The sequence below is a fragment of the Oncorhynchus mykiss genome, chromosome 11, assembly GCF_057628025.1.
Source record: "Oncorhynchus mykiss isolate SJ-2025 chromosome 11, ASM5762802v1, whole genome shotgun sequence".
In the NCBI taxonomy this organism is placed as follows: Eukaryota; Metazoa; Chordata; class Actinopteri; order Salmoniformes; family Salmonidae; genus Oncorhynchus; species Oncorhynchus mykiss.
Window position 1 is genome coordinate 76460098 of NC_143032.1, and position 18658 is coordinate 76478755.

Below are 18658 nucleotides of genomic sequence, written 5' to 3' on the forward strand. Positions count from 1 at the left end.
GTTAGGAGTACAGATACACAAAAAAACGTCTTAAGTAGTACTTTCAAGTATTTTTACTTAAGTACTTTAAACCACTGCACACTAGATAACACCCCTGATTCAACTAGCCAAGCAATGACAATCTTCAATCAAGATTTAATTAGTTGAATCAGGTGAGTTACTCCTGCACCCACATCGGCCATTTTCGGATAGAATTGAACACTCCTAGACTAACGAGTACTATAAGGCTTAGTGTTATAAAAAGGGTACTTACTTGCATCGGAGTAGACGGGGGGAGTGGAGGGCATGAAGGTGGGGAAGAAAAAGGAACGGAGGGAGCGATGGTCAGAGGAGTGTAGGGGTGAACGCTGGGTAGGCAGGTTCTCACAGCTCCCCATACTACTGTTGATCTTCAGGTGCTGAGGCTTGGACTTCTTCTGCTTCACTCTGAGACACACAGAAATACAAAATTAATCTTATTAAACAGTTATAAACTGATATTATACAATTCTAAAGCTCTTACGCGCAGAGAAACAGTTAATATGTAATTAAACTGTTCTAAACTACAGTTCTAAAGCTTTATTCTTCGATTATACACAGAGTTCAAGTAAAAGACACATCTCAACATCAACTGTTCAGAGGAGACAGGGCTTCATGGTCGAATTGCTGCAAAGAAACTACAACTAAAATACACCAATAAGAAGAGACTTGCTTGGGCCAATGGACATTAGACCGGTGTAAATCTGTCCTTTGGTCTGATGAATCCAAATGTGAGATTTTTGGTTCCAATCGCCATGTCTTTGTGAGACACAGAGTAGGTGAACGGATGATCTCTGCATTTGTGGTTCCCACCGTGAAGCATGGAGGAGGAGGTGTGATGGTGCTTTGCTGGAGACACTGTCAGTGATTTATTTAGAATTCAAGGCACACTTAACCAACATGGCTACCACAGCATTCTGCAGTGATACGCCATCCCATCTGGTTTGGGACTATCATTTGTTTTTCAACAGGACAATGACCCAAAACACACCTCCAGGTTGTGTAAGGGCTATTTGACCAATAAGGATGGTGATGGAGTTGCTGCATCAGATGACCTGGCCTCCACAATCACCCGACCTCAACCAGGTTGAGATGGTTTGGGATGAAATTTGTATTTATTTATTTCACCTTTATTTAACCAGGTAGCAGTTCGACACATACAACAACACAGAGTTACACATGGAGTAAAACAAACATACAGTCAATAATACAGTAGAAAAATATGTCTATTTATGATGTGAGCAAATGAGGTGAGATAAGGGAGGTAAAGGCAATGTGGCGAAGTAAATACAATATAGCAAGTAAAACACTGGAAAAAAAGGCCATTGTGGCGAAGTAAATACAATATAGCAAGTAAAACACTGGAATGGTGGATTTGCAGTGTTGTCATCAAGGCAAAGGGTGGCTACTTTGAAGAATCTAAAATATAAAACACATTTTGACTTGATTAACACGTTTTTGTTACCACATTCTACAATGCAGAAAATTGTACAAAATAGTACAAAATAAGAAAAACTCTTGAATGGGTAGGTCCAAACGTTAAAAAGCTCTTATAATACAACTTCTTATACAACTACAGTTATAAAACTGTTGAAAGATACAGTATAACATGGCTAGGGTTAGTCCCCCCCCCCCCATTTTCTACTTTGAAAACGGCAAACTCAAATCACTTCAGACGTCAAATATCCTGAGACGTCATATCATCATTCTCCCTGAAGCCTGAGTGTGAGATAGAGAGAGAGAGAAACAGAGACAGAGTGAAAGAGACAGAGTGGAGTGCACAGAGAGAGACAGAGAGAGAGAGAGAGAGAGAGAGAGAGAGAGAGAGAGAGAGAGAGAGAGAGAAAAATATAAATTAATTTAATTTAAATTGAATTGAGAGAGTCGACGCCTCCCCAAACAAACCCTAGCCACACCCTATATAAGCCTCCCCAGATCAGTCTTATGCTCCCCCCCCCCATGCACCCTGCCTCTACACCGGCCCAACCCCCACTAATACACCCGCTCAAGGTCCATCCTGCGACCTAAGTGGTATGTAATTTGATGCACAACATGCTCTGCTCACACCTACCGTAATGGTCCGAGCCACAAGAAAACAACACTAGACACGATGGAACACAAAGCATTTACTATCTCATCCTGGAATATACAAGGTCAGAGGTCATCTGCATTTGGCCTAAAGAGCAGGAACCAAGACTTCATCAAAGAAATCAGAAATACAGACGTTGACATCTTACAAGAAACATGGTATAGAGAAGACGGACCCCTGGTTACTCACTAGGTTACAGAGAGCTGGTAGTCCCATCCATCAAACTACCAGGTGTGAAACAGGGAAGGGACTCAAGGGGTATGCTAATTTGTTATAGATTAGAACTAATCCCTTCTATTCAATTAGTTAGAACAGAAACATTTGACATCTGGCTTGAAATTAATAAGGAAATTATCTCCTCATGTTTGCTACCTATATCCCCCCCAATAGAATTCCCATACTTTAACCATGGCAGCTTCTCCATCCTAGAGGGGAAGATCAACCATTTCCAGGCCTTGGGGCATAGTCCTAGTCTGTGGTGAATGCCACCCTCAGCACACAGGGGGACAAGGGGACAAACACCTACCTGGAGGTGACAACATTCCCTCCCAAATATGCCCCCCTAGACACAACTATGACAAAACAACCAACAAAAACAGGTCACAACTCCTGCAACTCTGTCACACGCTGGGTCTGTGCATAGTCAATGGTAGGCTTCGAGGAGACTCTTACGGTAGGTACATCTACAGCTCTGTCACACGCTGGGTCTGTGCTTAGACAATGGTAGGCTTCGAGGAGACTCTTACGGTAGGTACACCTATAGCTCTGTCACACACTGGGTCTGTGCATAGTCAATGGTAGGCTTCGAGGAGACTCTTACGGTAGGTACATCTACAGCTCTGTCACACGCTGGGTCTGTGCATAGTCAATGGTAGGCTTCGAGGAGACTCTTACGGTAGGTACACCTACAGCTCATCCCTTGGTAGTAGTACTGTAGACTACTTTATCACTGACCTCAACACAGAGTCTCTCAGAGCATTTACAGTCATCCCACTGACACCCCTATCAGATCACAGCAAAATCACAGTCTACTTGAACAGAGACATACTCAATCATGAGGCATCAAAGCCAAAGGAACTGAATAATATTAAGAAACACTATAGATGGAAGAAAAGTAGTGTATTCAAAAAACAATTAGGCAACAACAAATTCAATCCCTTTCAGACAAATTCCTGGACAAAATGTTCCACTGTAATAGTGAAGGTGTAAACTTGGCAGTAGAAAACCTAAACAGTATATTTAACCTTCCCTATCAAATCTAAAATTTTCAAGCAGACAACCTAAGAAAGTTAACAAGAATGACAAACTATTTGATGAAGAATGCAAAAACATAACAAAGAAATTGAGAAACCTGTCCAAACAAAAACATAGAGACCCAGAAAACCTGAGCCTACAGTACACCTTCACTATGGCAAATCACTAACATGATACAGAAATACACTATGGGAAAAAGAAGGAACACTTCAGAAACCAGCTCAATGTAATTGAAGAATCCATACAATCTAACCACTTCTGAGAAAATTAGAACACACTAAACAAACAACAACACAGAGAGTTATCTATCCAAAACGGAGATGTGTGAATAAACCACTTCTCCAATCCCTTTAGCTCTGTAACAAAGAACAAACAGCAAAAACATATACATGATCAATTACACATCTTAGAATCAGCTATTAAAGACTATCAGAACCCACTGGATTCTCCAATTACATTGAATGAACTACAGCACAAAATACAAACCCTCCAACCCAAAAAGGCATGTGGTGTTGATGGTGTCCTAAATGAAATTATAAAATATACAGACCACAAATTCCAATTGGCTATACTAAAACTCTTTAACATCATCCTTAGCGCTGTCATCTACCCCAATATTTGGAACCAAGGACTGATCACCCCAATCCACAAAAGTGGAGACAAATTTGACCCCAATAACTTCCGTGGGATATGTGTAAACAGTAACCTTGGGAAAATCCTCTGCAATATCATTAACAGTAAGACTCGTACATTTCCTCAGTGAAAACAATGTACTGACCAAATGTCAAATGTTTTTTTTAACCAAATTACCATACGACAGACCACCTATTCACCCTAAACATACTAATTCACGAACAAACTAGAATAAAGGCAAAGTTTTCTCATACTTTGTTGATTTCAAAAAAGCTTTTGACTCAATTTGGCATGAGGGTCTGCTATACAAATTGATGAAAAGTGGTGTTGGGGGAAAAACCTACAACATTATAAAATCCATTTACACAAACAACAAATGTGCGGCTAAAATTGGCAAAAAAACACATACATTTCTTTCCACAGGGCCGTGGGGTGAGACAGGGATGCAGCCTGAGCACCACCCTCTTCAACACATATATCAACGAATTGGTGAGGGCACTTGAACAGTCTGCAGCACCCAGCTTCACCCTACTAGAATCTGAAGTCAAATGTCTGCTGTTTGCTGATGATCTGGTGCTTCTGTCCCCAACCAAGGAGGGCCTACAGCAGCACTTAGATCTTCTGAACAGATTCTGCCAGACCTGGGCCCTGGCAGTAAATCTCAGTAAGACGAAAAATAATGGTGTTCCAAAAAATTCCAGTCACCAGGACCACAAATACAAATTCCATCTTGACACCGTCCACTTACAGCACACAAAAAACAATACATAGCTCAGCCTAAACATCAGCGCCACAGGTAACTTCCACAGAGCTGTGAACAATCTGAGAGACAAGGCAAGAAGGGCCTTCTACGCCATCAAAATGAACATAAAATTTGACATACCAATTAGGATCTGGCTAAAAAATACTTGAAATCAGTTATAGAACCTATTGCCCTTTATGGTTGTGAGGTCTGGGGTCCACTCACCAACCAAGATTTCACAAAATGGGAAAAAAATGCAAAATGCAAAAATATCCTCAGTGTTCAAAGTAAAACACCAAATACTGCATGCAGAGCAGAATAAGGACAATACCCGCTAATTATCAAAATCCAGAAAAGAGCTGTTAAATTCTACAACCACCTAAAAGGAAGCGATTCCCAAACCTTCGATAACAAAGTTACCAACTACAGAAAGATGAACCTGGAGAAGAGTCCCCTAAACAAGCTGGTCCTGGGGCTCTGTTCACAAACACAAACAGACCCCACAGAACCCCAGGAAAGCAACACAGTTAGACCCAACCAAATGTACTTTAACTATTTTCACATCGTTACAACACTTCTATATAGCCATAATATGACATTTGAAATGTCTCTATTCCTTTGGAACTTTTGTGAGTGTAATATTTACTGTAATTTTATTGTTTAGTTCACTTTTGTTAATGACAAATTTCTCTTGCTTTGGCAATATAAACATATGTTTCCCATGTCAATAAAGTCGTTTGAATTGAATTGAGAATGAGACAGACAAAGACAGACAGAGACAGACGGAAAAAGACAGAGGCAGACAGGGGCAGAAAGAGACAGACAGAGGCAGACAGAGATAGACAGAGACAGATGAGGCAGACAGAGGCAGACAGACAGAGAGAGACAGACAGTGATAGACAGACAGACAGACAGACAGACAGACAGACAGACAGACAGACAGACAGACAGACAGACAGACAGACAGACAGACAGACAGAGAGAGAGCGAGAGACAGACAGTGATATACAGAGGCAGACAGACAGACAGACAGACAGACAGACAGACAGACAGACAGACAGACAGACAGACAGACAGACAGACATAGATAGAGAAACAGTGATAGACACAGAGAGAGTGAGACAGTGATATACAGAGGCAGACAGACAGAGATAGACAGAGAGAGACAGACAGGCAGACAGTGATAGACAGAGAGAGACAGACAGACAGTGATAGACAGTGACAGACAGACAGACAGACAGACAGACAGACAGACAGACAGACAGACAGACAGACAGACAGACAGACAGACAGACAGAGAAACAGTGACAGACACAGAGAGAGAGAGAGACAGACAGAAACAGACAGACAGAGACACAGTGTCCCAGGCAGGCAGAGAAACAGAAACAGACAGACAGAGACACAGTGTCCCAGGGAGGCAGAGAAACAGAAACAGACAGACAGAGACACAGTGTCCCAGGCAGGCAGATAAACAGAAACAGACAGACAGAGACACAGTGTCCCAGGGAGGCAGAGATAGAGAAACAGACAGACAGAGACACAGTGTCCCAGGGAGGCAGAGATAGAGAAACAGACAGACAGAGACACAGTGTCCCAGGGAGGCAGAGATAGAGAAACAGACAGACAGAGACACAGTGTCCCAGGGAGGCAGAGATAGAGAAACAGACAGACAGAGACACAGTGTCCCAGGCAGGCAGAGTGAGACTGCAGTCAGTTAGTATAAGCCTGCAGGACATATCCTCAGTCACACAATTAGACCTTTTAAGGTCCTCTGACACATTGTCGCAATCTCTCTCTTCTGCAATAAAGAAGCTGCCTGCAGGTTATCACTTTCTCACTAAAGCCTTTGTCGGCAATAACGCTAAAACCACATTATGCATTAAAATCTCATTTGGCCCATTTATCTCTGCCTATGTGTGGACAGAAAGAATGAGAGAGAGTGAGAGAGAAAGACAGACAGACAGACAGACGGACGGACAGACAGACAGACAGACAGACGGCCGGACAGACAGACAGACAGACAGACAGAGACAAGGCAAGAAGGGCATTCTATGCCATCAAATGGGACATAAAATGTGATATACTAATTAGGATGTGGCAAAAAATACTTGAATCAGTTATAGAACCCATTGCCCTTTATGGTTGTGAGGTCTGGGGTCCGCTCACCAAACCAAGAATTCACAAAATGGGACAAACACCAAATTGAGACTATGCATGCATAATTCTGCAAAAATATCCTCAGTGTACAACCTAAAACACCAAATACTGCATGCAGAGCAGAATTTGGCCAATACCCGCTAATTATCAAAATCCAGAAAAGAGCCTTTAAATTCTTCAACCACCTAAAAGGAAGCGATTCCCAAACCTTCCATAACAAAGCCATCACCTACAGAGAGATGAACCTGGAGAAGAGTCCCCTAAGCAAGGTGGTCCTGGGGCTCTGTTCACAAACACAAAGAGACCCCACAGAACCATAGGACAGCAGCACAATTAGACCCAACCAAATCATGAGAAAACAAAAAAGATAATTACTTGACACATTGGAAAGAATTAACAAAAAAACAGAGCAAACTAGAATGCTAGTTGGCCCTAAACAGAGAATACACAGTGGCAGAATACCTGACTACTGTCCCTGACACAAACTTAAGGAAAGCTTTGACTATGTACAGACTCAGTGAGCATAGCCTTGCTATTGAGAAAGGCCGCCGTAGGCAGACATGGCACTCAAGAGAAGACAGGCTATGTTCACGCTGCCCACAAAATGAGGTGGAAACTGAGCTGCACTTCCTAACCTCCTGCCCAATGTATGACCGTATTAGAGACACATATTTCCCTCAGATTACACAGATCCACAAAGAATTCAAAAACAAACCCAATTTTGATAAACTCCCATATCTATTGGGTGAAATTCCACAGTGTAACATCACAGCAGCAAGATTTGTGACCTGTTGCCACGAGAAAAGGGCAACCAGTGAAGAACAAACACCATTGTAAATACAACCCATATTTATGCTTATTTATTTTCCCTTTTGTACTTTAACATCGTTACAACACTGTATATATATAAACATAATATGACATTTGTAATGTCTTTATTATTTTGGAACTTCTGTGAGTGTAATATTTACTGTTCATAATTATTGTTTATTTCACTTTGTATATTATCTACCTCACTTGCTTTGACAATGTTAACATATGTTCCCCATGCCAATAAAGCCCCTTGAATTGAATTGAGAGGATGGAGGATGACAGGTGTCAAGTAAGATGTCATTAGAGTGTGAATAATTATACCACGATTGCTGAAATCAGCAGCATGGCAGTCTGTTCAGTCCTGGGGGGGGGGGGACATGGAACATAAGGCTACTGTCATATTTCAACATACTGTCAGAAAGGGAATTCTCTACTGTGGGAGTCAACACCAGTATCCATTATATGGATCCTTTCCATATGATGAGTGGTCCTTGGACTAAGTAGGGCTTAAGTGTACCCTACCTAGCTCAATAAGCACACTAGTACTGGTAAGTATGCCATCATACCTTCAGCCAGGGAAATCCTTGAGGTGAGAGTCAACATATTCTATGTGGGGGTTGCAATATCCATGTTATAGATTTCATACTAGCATGAGTAAACTCTAAGTTGCACGCTAGTAAGGTACAGTATATTTTATGTTATTATGAATAATGGGACACACACACTGTCACTGTAGATTGATGTTCGGGGTCTGAAGTTCATAGCCTTGTTATTTGTACATTCTACAATGTATAAAGTTAGTTGAACCAGAATCCCATTGCCCAGTGTCGTGACTGTGTTTATAGAGCTGAAAACCTGATGCAACCTAAAAACACTTTGATTTTCTTTAAAGGCTCAACTCCCTTTCTTGGCAAGACATCAGGATTGCTGGAGGGAGCAGGGAAACACCACTATCTGGTGTGGACATTACACAGAAGAGCAAATAGGAACACACATGCAAGCACACACACACACACACACACACCCCAATTACGTTGATATGGACTGAAGGAATCCTCATTTGATCCGCCGTAAGACCGCAGAGAGAAATGCAACACTTCAAACAAACACATCCTTTGCGGATAAATCAAATGAAAGGAAGTGAAAAGCGAACGTCATTACTATTCCACAGGTTCCCATCTCTACGTTGGAATCATCACAACCTGCGGGAATCATTTCCACTGAAGAACTACAGCCTGTACTGTTGGTTCATTAACTATTGTGTCCTTCTCCTAAAAAGCACTGCAGAGATTCCATCTGCATACCTCTGTACTAACCAACCTCAGAGCTGGGTTCAGATACTATTTGAACCCTAACAAATACTTTAAGTGTTTGCTCTAGCGTGCCTGAAGTACAAGATAGGCAGGGTTTGCACTTATGATTCTATTGGATAAACAAGGATGTCCATTATCTCCAAATGTATTTGTTATGGCCATTGAAATGCTCTCTCTTAAGATCAGATCAAGAATAAGATCAAGGGTTAGGAAATCCACGGCCTAAAAACAAAAGTGCCAACGTATGCCGAAGACAAGTTTTTCACAAGTCCTGGATAACGGTGTAGTCTCATTGACGATCTAGATCATTTCTCTCGCCTCTCTGGACTAAATTATTATGACATTACCCTGTAGTTATAAAATTATATTATCCCTAAAGATATAAAATAACTTACCAAGACTAATTTCAATAGAAAGTTTGCCAAAATAAACAAGATCTTGCAACCATGGAGAGGTACCTGTCTATTTATGGAAAAATCACACTGATTAACTCATCAGTCATATCACAGTTTACGTACTTACTTATGGCCCTGATTACTCCAGATGACTCGTTTCATAATTATATGAGCAATATTATTCAAATGAATTTGGAATGGTAAGCCAGACAAAATTAAACATGCCTATTTATATAATGAATATGAGTTTGGGGGCTGAAATAATTAAATATTCAAGCATTGAACCTCTCACTAAAAGTTATACTTAAGCCCAAAATGGTTCTCCAGTCGATTTTTAAGGCAGGCTCATCCTTCATTACAAAATCGCTTTTTACCTTCATGCAGATTACGACCTCTTATTTTCAGTTAATTTAAAATTAAACCTAGTTCAAAGCATCGCCCTTTCTCAACCAAGCAAACGATTACAATTTACATTTCAGCCTCAAGAAAATAAAAAACAATTCTGGTTAATTACACTCAAATACACTAATTGATAAAAAAAACATATAAAAAAAATAAAAATCATTATTTTTATTAATTATATAATGAATATGAATGGTGGTGTTACGTCACACATGCAGCTATCTAAAATATATGGGAATGTTTGCTCAATACAAACTTATAACCAATTGATTGTAGCATTACCACAGAAATGGAGAAGGCAAGTGGAAGGTGGAGAAGGTAAGGAACTTCTTTGTCTGCCCTATATTAAAGACCAAATGTTTTTATTTTTTATTTTTTAAAGAACATCAACATTTTCATAAATAAAAAAAAATACCAGTTCCATTTGATGACAGCTACTTCAAACAGGTTACACAAATGCTGAGAAGACATCTTTGACGTTCCGATCCCATGGCACCTGATTCAACAATTTGAGTTTTTAAATGAAAATTATTTTACAAAATTCTTGCTACCAACAAAATGTTATATATACAGTATATGGGGCATACAACCATGTCAGCTATGCAGAATTTGCTGTGAAGAGATGGATCATCTACTTTATGGTATTGCCCCCTTGCAGCTGGTTTCTGGTCACAGGTTCAGGAGTGTCATAACAAAAGTCATAACATTTAAAAAATAAAAAATGTATTTCACCTTTATTTAACCAGGTAGGCTAGTTGAGAACAAGTTATCATTTGCAACTGCGACCTGGCCAAGATAAAGCACAGCAGTTCGACACATACAACAACACAGAGTTAAACATGGAATAAACAAACATAGAGTCAATAATACAGTAGAAAAAATAAACATCTACAGTGGGGCAAAAAAATATTTAGTCAGCCACCAATTGTGCAAGTTCTCCCACTTAAAAAGATGAGAGAGGCCTGTACACTTCAACTATGACAGACAAAATGAGAAAAAAAAATACAGAAAATCACATTGTAGGATTTTCTATGAATTTATTTGCAAATTATGGTGGAAAAAAAGTATTTGGTCAAAAACAAAAGTTTATCTCAACACTTTGTTATATACCCTTTGTTGGCAATGACAGAGGTCAAACGTTTTCTGTAAGTCTTCACAAGGTTTTCACACACTGTTGCTGGTATTTTGGCCCATTCCTCCATGCAGATCTCCTCTAGAGCAGTGATGTTTTGGGGCTGTTGCTGGGCAACACGGACTTTCAACTCCCTCCAAAGATTTTCTATGGGGTTGAGATCTGGAGATTGGCTAGGCCACTCCAGGACCTTGAAATGCTTCTTACGAATCCACTCCTTCGTTGCCCGGGCGGTGTGTTTGGGATCATTGTCATGCTGAAAGACCCAGCCACATTTTATCATCAATGCCCTTGCTGATGGAAGGAGGTTTTCACTCAAAATCTCACGATACATGGCCCCATTCATTCTTTCCTTTACACGGATCAGTCATCCTGGTCCCTTTGCAGAAAAACAGCCCCAAAGCATGATGTTTCCACCCCCATGCTTCACAGTAGGTATGGTGTTCTTTGGATGCAACTCAGCATTCTTTGTCCTCCAAACACGACGAGTTGAGTTTTTACCAAAAAGTTACATTTTGGTTTCATCTGACCATATGACATTCTCCCAATCTTCTTCTGGATCATCCAAATGCTCTCTAGCAAACTTCAGACGGGCCTGGACATGTACTGGCTTAAGCAGGGGGACGCGTCTGGCACTGCAGGATTTGAGTCCCTGGCGGCGTAGTGTGTTACTGATGGTAGGCTTTGTTACTGTGGTCCCAGCTCTCTGCAGGTCATTCACCAGGTCATTCACCCCCCGTGTGGTTCTGGGATTTTAGCTCACCGTTCTTGTGATCATTTTGGCCCCATGGGGTGAGATCTTGCGTGGAGCCCCAGATCGAGGGAGATTGTAAGTGGTCTTGTATGTCTTCCATTTCCTTATAATTGCTCCCACAGTTGATTTCTTCAAACCAAGCTGCTTACCTATTGCAAATTCAGTCTTCCCAGCCTGGTGCAGGTCTACAATTTTGTTTCTGGTGTCCTTTGACAGCTCTTTGGTCTTGGCCATAGTGGAGTTTGGAGTGTGACTGTTTGAGGTTGTGGACAGGTGTCTTTTATACTGATAACAAGTTCAAACAGGTGCCATTAATACAGGTAATGAGTGGAGGACAGAGGAGCCTCTTAAAGAAGAAGTTACAGGTCTGTGAGATTCAGAAATCTTGCTTGTTTGTAGGTGACCAAATACTTATGTTCCACCATAATTTGCAGATAAATTCATAAAAAATCCTACAATGTGATTTTCTGGATTTTTTTTCTCCTTTTGTCTGTCATAGTTGAAGTGTACCTATGATGAAAATTACAGGCCTCTCTCACCTTTTTAAGTGGGAGAACTTGCACAATTGGTGGCTGACTAAATACTTTTTTGCCCCACTGTATATACAGTGAGTGCAAATGAGGTAAGATAAGGGAGTTAAGGCAATAAATAGGCCATGGTGGCGAAGTAATTACAATATAGCAATTAGACACTGGAATGGTAGATGTGCAGAAGATTAATGTGCAAGTAGAGATACTGGGTTGCAACGGAGCAAGATAAATAAATACAGTATGGGGATGAGATAGTTGGATGGGCTATTTACAGATGGGCTATGTACAGGTGCAGTGATCTGCGAGCTGCTCTGACAGCTGGTGCTTAAAGCTAGTGAGGGAGATATGGGTCTCCAGCTTCAGTGATTTTTGCAGTTTGTTCCAGTCATTGGCAGCAGAGAACTGGAAGGAAAGGCGGCCAAAGGAGGAATTGGCTTTGGGGGTGACCAGTGAGATATACCTGCTGGAGCGTGTGCTACGAGTGGGTGCTGCTATGGTGACCAGTGAGCTGAGATAAGGCGGGGCTTTACCTAGCAGAGACTTGTAGATGACCTGAGCCAGTGGGTTTGGCGACAAGTATGAAGCGATGGCCAGCCAACAAGAGCATACAGGTCGCAGTGGTGGGTAGCATATGGGGTTTTGGTGACAAAACAGATGGCACTGTGATAGACTGCATCCAATTTGCTGAGTAGAGTGTTGGAAAAAAAACTCTGTAGTACTTGCCGATGACGAGCATACCCATAACATGATGCAGGCACAACCATGCTTGAAAATATGAAGAGTGGTATTCACTGATGCATTGTGTTGGATTTTCCCAAAACATAATGCTTTGTATTCAGGAATTAAAGTTAATTTCTTACCCAATCTTTTTTTCAGTTTTACTTTAGTGCCTTATTGCAAACAGGATGCATGTTTTGTAATATTTTTATTCTGTACAGGCTTCCTTCTTTTCACTTTGTCATTTAGGTTAGTATTGTGTAGTAACTGCAATGTTGTTGATCCATCCTCAGTTTTCTCCTATCACAGCCATTAAACTCTGTAAAAGTTTTAGTCACCATTGGCCTCATGGTAAAATCCCTGATTTCCTTCCTCTCAGGCAACTGAGATAGGAAGGACGCTTGTATCTTTGTAGTGACTGGGTGTATTGATATACCTTCCAAAAGTGTAATTAATAACTTCACCGTGCTCAAAAGGATATTGAATGTCTGCTTTGTTTTACCCATCTACCAATAGGTGCCCTTCTTTGTGAGGCATTGGAAAACCTCCCTGGTTTTTGTGGTTGAATCTGTGTTTGAAATTCACATCTCGACTGAAGGATCTCTCAGATAATTGTATGTGTGGGGTACAGAGATGAGGTAGTCATTCAGAAATCATGTTAAACACTATTACTGCACACATAGTGAGTTCATGCAACTTATTATGTGACTGGTTGAAATCTTCTTGACTCAAGACATTTCAGCGTTTAATTTTTAATTAATTGTGTAAACTTAGACATTATTGGGTACTATGTGTGTAGGGCAGAGACACAAAATCTGTAACGCAACAAAATTTAGAAAAATAATACTTTCTGAAGGCACTGTATATATATATACTGTATATACTGTATGTATATATATATATTATATACACATTTTATTGGTTCCATTGTGTCAAGCAAACTCAATAAAGTCCAGATAAAGTATTTGACTAGGTCTCACTAACATCAGTAACAATAAATATTCAGATGCTTTCACCGGGCCCATATGGAGAAAGAAGAGTCCTGTTGTTTTTATGCAAATTGTTTTTGGGTATATTATCAGTCTTTCACTGACACCTTCATGCTGCTTTAATAAAGGTTGAAGAGAGGTTATATGGAGACTGACGGTGAGGCATCATTCCCCATACTGATCTATAGTCAATGTTCTGCTATGACAGAAGACTTCTCTACTGCATCTCTATATGAGTTACACTCTCGGTTATATGAGTTACAGTACTCTCAGTTATATGAGTTACTGTACTCTCAGTTATATGAGTTACAGTACTCTCAGTTATATGAGTTACAGTACTCTCAGTTATATGAGTTACAGTACTCTCAGTTATATGAGTTACAGTACTCTCTGTTATATGAGTTACAGTACTCTGTTATATGAGTTACAGTACTCTCAGTTATATGAGTTACAGTACTCTCAGTTATATGAGTTACAGTACTCTCAGTTATATGAGTTACAGTACTCTCAGTTATATGAGTTACAGTACTTTTGGTTATATGAGTTACAGTACTCTGTTATATGAGTTACAGTACTCTGTTATATGAGTTACAGTACTCAGTTATATGAGTTACAGTACTCTCAGTTATATGAGTTACAGTACTCTGTTATATGAGTTACATTACTCTCAGTTATATGAGTTACAGTACTCTTGGTTATATGAGTTACAGTACTCAGTTATATGAGTTACAGTACTCTCAGTTATATGAGTTACAGTACTCAGTTATGAGTTACAGTACTCTCAGTTATATGAGTTACAGTACTCAGTTATATGAGTTACAGTACTCAGTTATATGAGTTACAGTACTCTCAGTTATATGAGTTACAGTACTCAGTTATATGAGTTACAGTACTCCCAGTTATATGAGTTACAGTACTCAGTTATATGAGTTACAGTACTCTCGGTTATATGAGTTACAGTACTCTCGGTTATATGAGTTACAGTACTCCCAGTTATATGAGTTACAGTACTCAGTTATATGAGTTACAGTACTCAGGTATATGAGTTACAGTACTCTCAGTTATATGAGTTACAGTACTCAGTTATATGAGTTACAGTACTCCCAGTTATATGAGTTACAGTACTCAGTTATATGAGTTACAGTACTCTCGGTTATATGAGTTACAGTACTCTCGGTTATATGAGTTACAGTACTCCCAGTTATATGAGTTACAGTACTCTCGGTTATATGAGTTACAGTACTCTCAGAAAACAGACATTATATACTAACAAGACCTTAGTGTTTTGTCATTCCTGTGTTTGGTGTTTGACCCATTTTGTGAATTCTTGGTTAGTGAGCGGACCCCAGACCTCACAACCATAAAGGGCAATGTGTTCTATAACTGATTCAAGTATTTTTTGCCAGATCCTAATTGGTATGTCGAATTTTATGTCCCTTTTGATGGCATAGAATGCCCTTCTTGCCTTGTCTCTCCGATCGTTCACAGCTTCGTGGAAGTTACCTGTGGCGCTGATGTTTAGGTTGATGTCTCTCTCTCTCTCTCTGTGTGTCTCTCCTTCCTCTCCCCTCTCTCTCTCTCTGTGAAAAATAATCTCTGAAGATTTCCCAATAAACCTGCAATAGCTGCCACATTGTTCCCAAGAACATCTACATCATGTGATTTCTATCTTTGTGGTAAAAGACAATTGTGATGCGAGGCAAATCTCTCAGCAAGTACACAATGAAGTATCATCTCATGATCACAAAACTTTTCCTCAAGACATATAAGGATATTGTAGTCGCTGTCTGGTGTCTGGTGATCACACAGAACATCAAAAGGTCATATTTAGTTCATCAGCAAGACGATATCACTGAAACAGACACACTTTTAAACACAAAACATGACAGCGTGCCTAAAGAAATATACTTCCATGGTCTGATGAAACATCAAACATGTCCACACTATGTCTCCATGTTAAATAACACAGAGAGAGTGTAATTCATTTCAGCCAGAGTTCCTCCTCGGTAGATCCACATTGATGTTCCTACAGTATTATTTCAAAAGGAAACCATACGTTAACCCCTGAATGAGCAAACCTTAACATAAAAAAAAATGCTGGTAGATGCAAGAAAAGCAATTTGGCCCATAGCCATGTTCCTTCAGTGGTACTTTAAAACGGAGAACAGTAGAGACTAACCAGAGGAACAAAGAGTCTGAGAACCAGGGAACCAAAACCAACCGAAGATGATGCCGTTAATCTCTCAGGGATGATTTCAATACCAAAGCACACATCTAGGAGATAAATCCCATCTATGGCCTGCGAGGGAAATTACTGAGAGAGTTGATGTCTAGGTAGTCGGGGGAAAGGAAATAGTACTGAAGAGCGAACCTGGGCATCAGACCACCAACTCCCCCTCGCTGCCTCTCAATCTTCTCTGTTATGGCTATCCAAGCTCCCGTTGGGGTTCTCAAGAGTAATCTCAACACCCACCCAAACCGCCTCTGGCCCCGCACTCAACCCCCCCTCACCCCTTCTCCGGCATCACGGCTTAATAAATCAACTATGCAACAATGGCATTCGGTCCAGCACAGCCTCACACTCCTAAATACTGATATAAATTCAGAATCATGCCTCCAATTTCCTGGTGTGACGCAGGGAGAGGCATCTGAGCTCTCATTACCCCTGGACACACTGAGAGCGGAATAAGGTTCTGTCTGTCTGTCTGTCTGTCTGTCTGTCTGTCTGTCTGTCTGTCTGTCTGTCTGTCTGTCTGTCTGTCTGTCTGTCTGTCTGTCTGTCTGTGTGTGTGTGTGTGTGTGTGTGTGTGTGTGTGTGTGTGCGCGTACGTGCATGGGGGGGGGCACGTTGACACCCCCTTTCACCTGACTTGTCATTATTAGCAGGGGGGCAAAGACCTTTCCTCGAGAACCAAGAGGAGATACATACACACAAACACACACACACACACACACCATATGACTGTCCATGAAGCGTGATGTGTCTTCTTTAAGGGATGGATCAGTAGTGTGTGTCACTAATAAACCAAAAGGTCAGGGGTCATGTGTTAAAGCATCGATGTGTCTGTCCGGGAACTAGCTGTGGCTCTGATCTATATGTCAATGTATTGTCCAGGTAAAACGGACATTGGTTTTGGAAGGATTTGAATATTTAACAACATGAACACATGGCTGCATTGGTGTTAAGAGTTAATCATTCAATAAATCTCTCTCTGTGAATTTAGAGCTTCTGTTTCCACAAAGGAAGTGTATCTGCACTTTATATGAAATTGACTAGATATCATGAACAACGCCTATGTAAGAACAGTGGAATAGCAAAGTATCCTATGATAACATGGTACTCCCACTGCTATTAGAGGCTCCCGAGTGGTGCAGCGGTCTAAGGCACTGCATGCTAGAGGCGTCACTACAGACCCTGGTTCGATCCTGGGCTATATCACAACCAGCCGTGATCGGGAGTCCCATAAAGCGGCGCACAATTGTCCCAGCGTCGTCCGGGTTAGGAGAGGCTTTGGCCGGGGTAGGCCGTCATTGTAAAAAAGGAATTTGCACTTAACTGACTTGCCTAGTTAAATATAGGCTAAAGAAAAAATGACAATGGCATAATATGACACCTACAGTATGTACAGTGACATGTTTGAAAGTATTCACCACACTTGGCATTTTTCCTATTTTGTTGGCTTACAACCTGGAGTTAAAATAGATTTTCGGGGGGTTTGTATCATATGATTTAGACAACATGCCTACCACTTTGAAGATGCAAAATATTTTTAATTGTGAAACAAACAAGAAATTAGACAAAAAAAACTGAACACTTGAGCGTACATAAATATTCACCCCCCAAAGTCGATTTTTTGTAGAGACACCTTTTGCAGCAATTACAGCTGCAAGTCTCTTGGGGTATGTCTCTATAAGCTTGGCACATCTAGCCACTGAGATGTTTGCCCATTCTTCAAGGCAAAACAGCTCCAGTTGAATGGGTTCCGCTGGTGTACAGCAATCTTTAAGTCATACCACAGATTCTCAATTGGATTGAGGTCTGGGTTTTGACTAGGCCATTCAAAAACATTTAAATGTTTGCCCTTAAACCACTCGAGTGTTGCTTTAGCAGTATGCTTAGGGTCATTGTCCTGCTGGAAGGTGAACCTCTGTCCCAATCTCAAATCTCTGGAAGACTGAAACAGGTTTCCCTCAAGAATTTCCCTGTTTTTAGTGCCATCCATCATTCCTTCAATTCTGACCCGTTTCCCAGTCCCTACTAGTGAAAAAAATCCCCGCAGCATGATGCTGCCACCACCATGCTTCACCTTGGGGTTAGCGTTCTCAGGGTGATGAGAGGTGTTGGGTTTGTGCCAGACATAGCGTTTTCCTTGATGGCCAAAAAGCTACATTTTAGTCTCATCTGACCAGAGTACCTTTTTCCAAATGTTTGGAGGGTCTCCCACATGCCTTTTGGCGAACACCAAACGTGTTTGCTTATATTTTTTCTTTAAGCAATGGCTTTTTTCTGGCCACTTTTCCGTAAAGCCCAGCTCTCTGAAGTGTACGGCTTAAAGTGGTCTTATTTACAGATACACCAATCTCCGCTGTGAAGCTTTGCAGCTCCTTCAGGGTTATCTTTGGTGGACTTTAGAAGTTAATTGGTTGCACCAGATATTATTTAGGGGCTTCATAGCAAAGGGGGTGAATATATATCCAGGCACCACTTTACAGCAAAAAA

General features: G+C 40.8%; 1 protein-coding gene across 4 annotated transcripts in view; it reads right to left on the bottom strand.

Annotated features, from left to right (window-relative positions):
• ksr2 (kinase suppressor of ras 2) overlaps positions 1-18658 on the bottom strand; it is a 121044-nt gene that overhangs the window by 55452 nt on the left and 46934 nt on the right. For all 4 annotated transcript variants that reach the window (XM_090191142.1, XM_090191144.1, XM_036936322.2 and 1 more), the window contains exon 6: positions 254-426. In XM_090191142.1, the coding sequence (XP_090047268.1) occupies positions 254-426 (173 nt within the window). The remainder of the gene's footprint in view (positions 1-253; positions 427-18658) is intronic.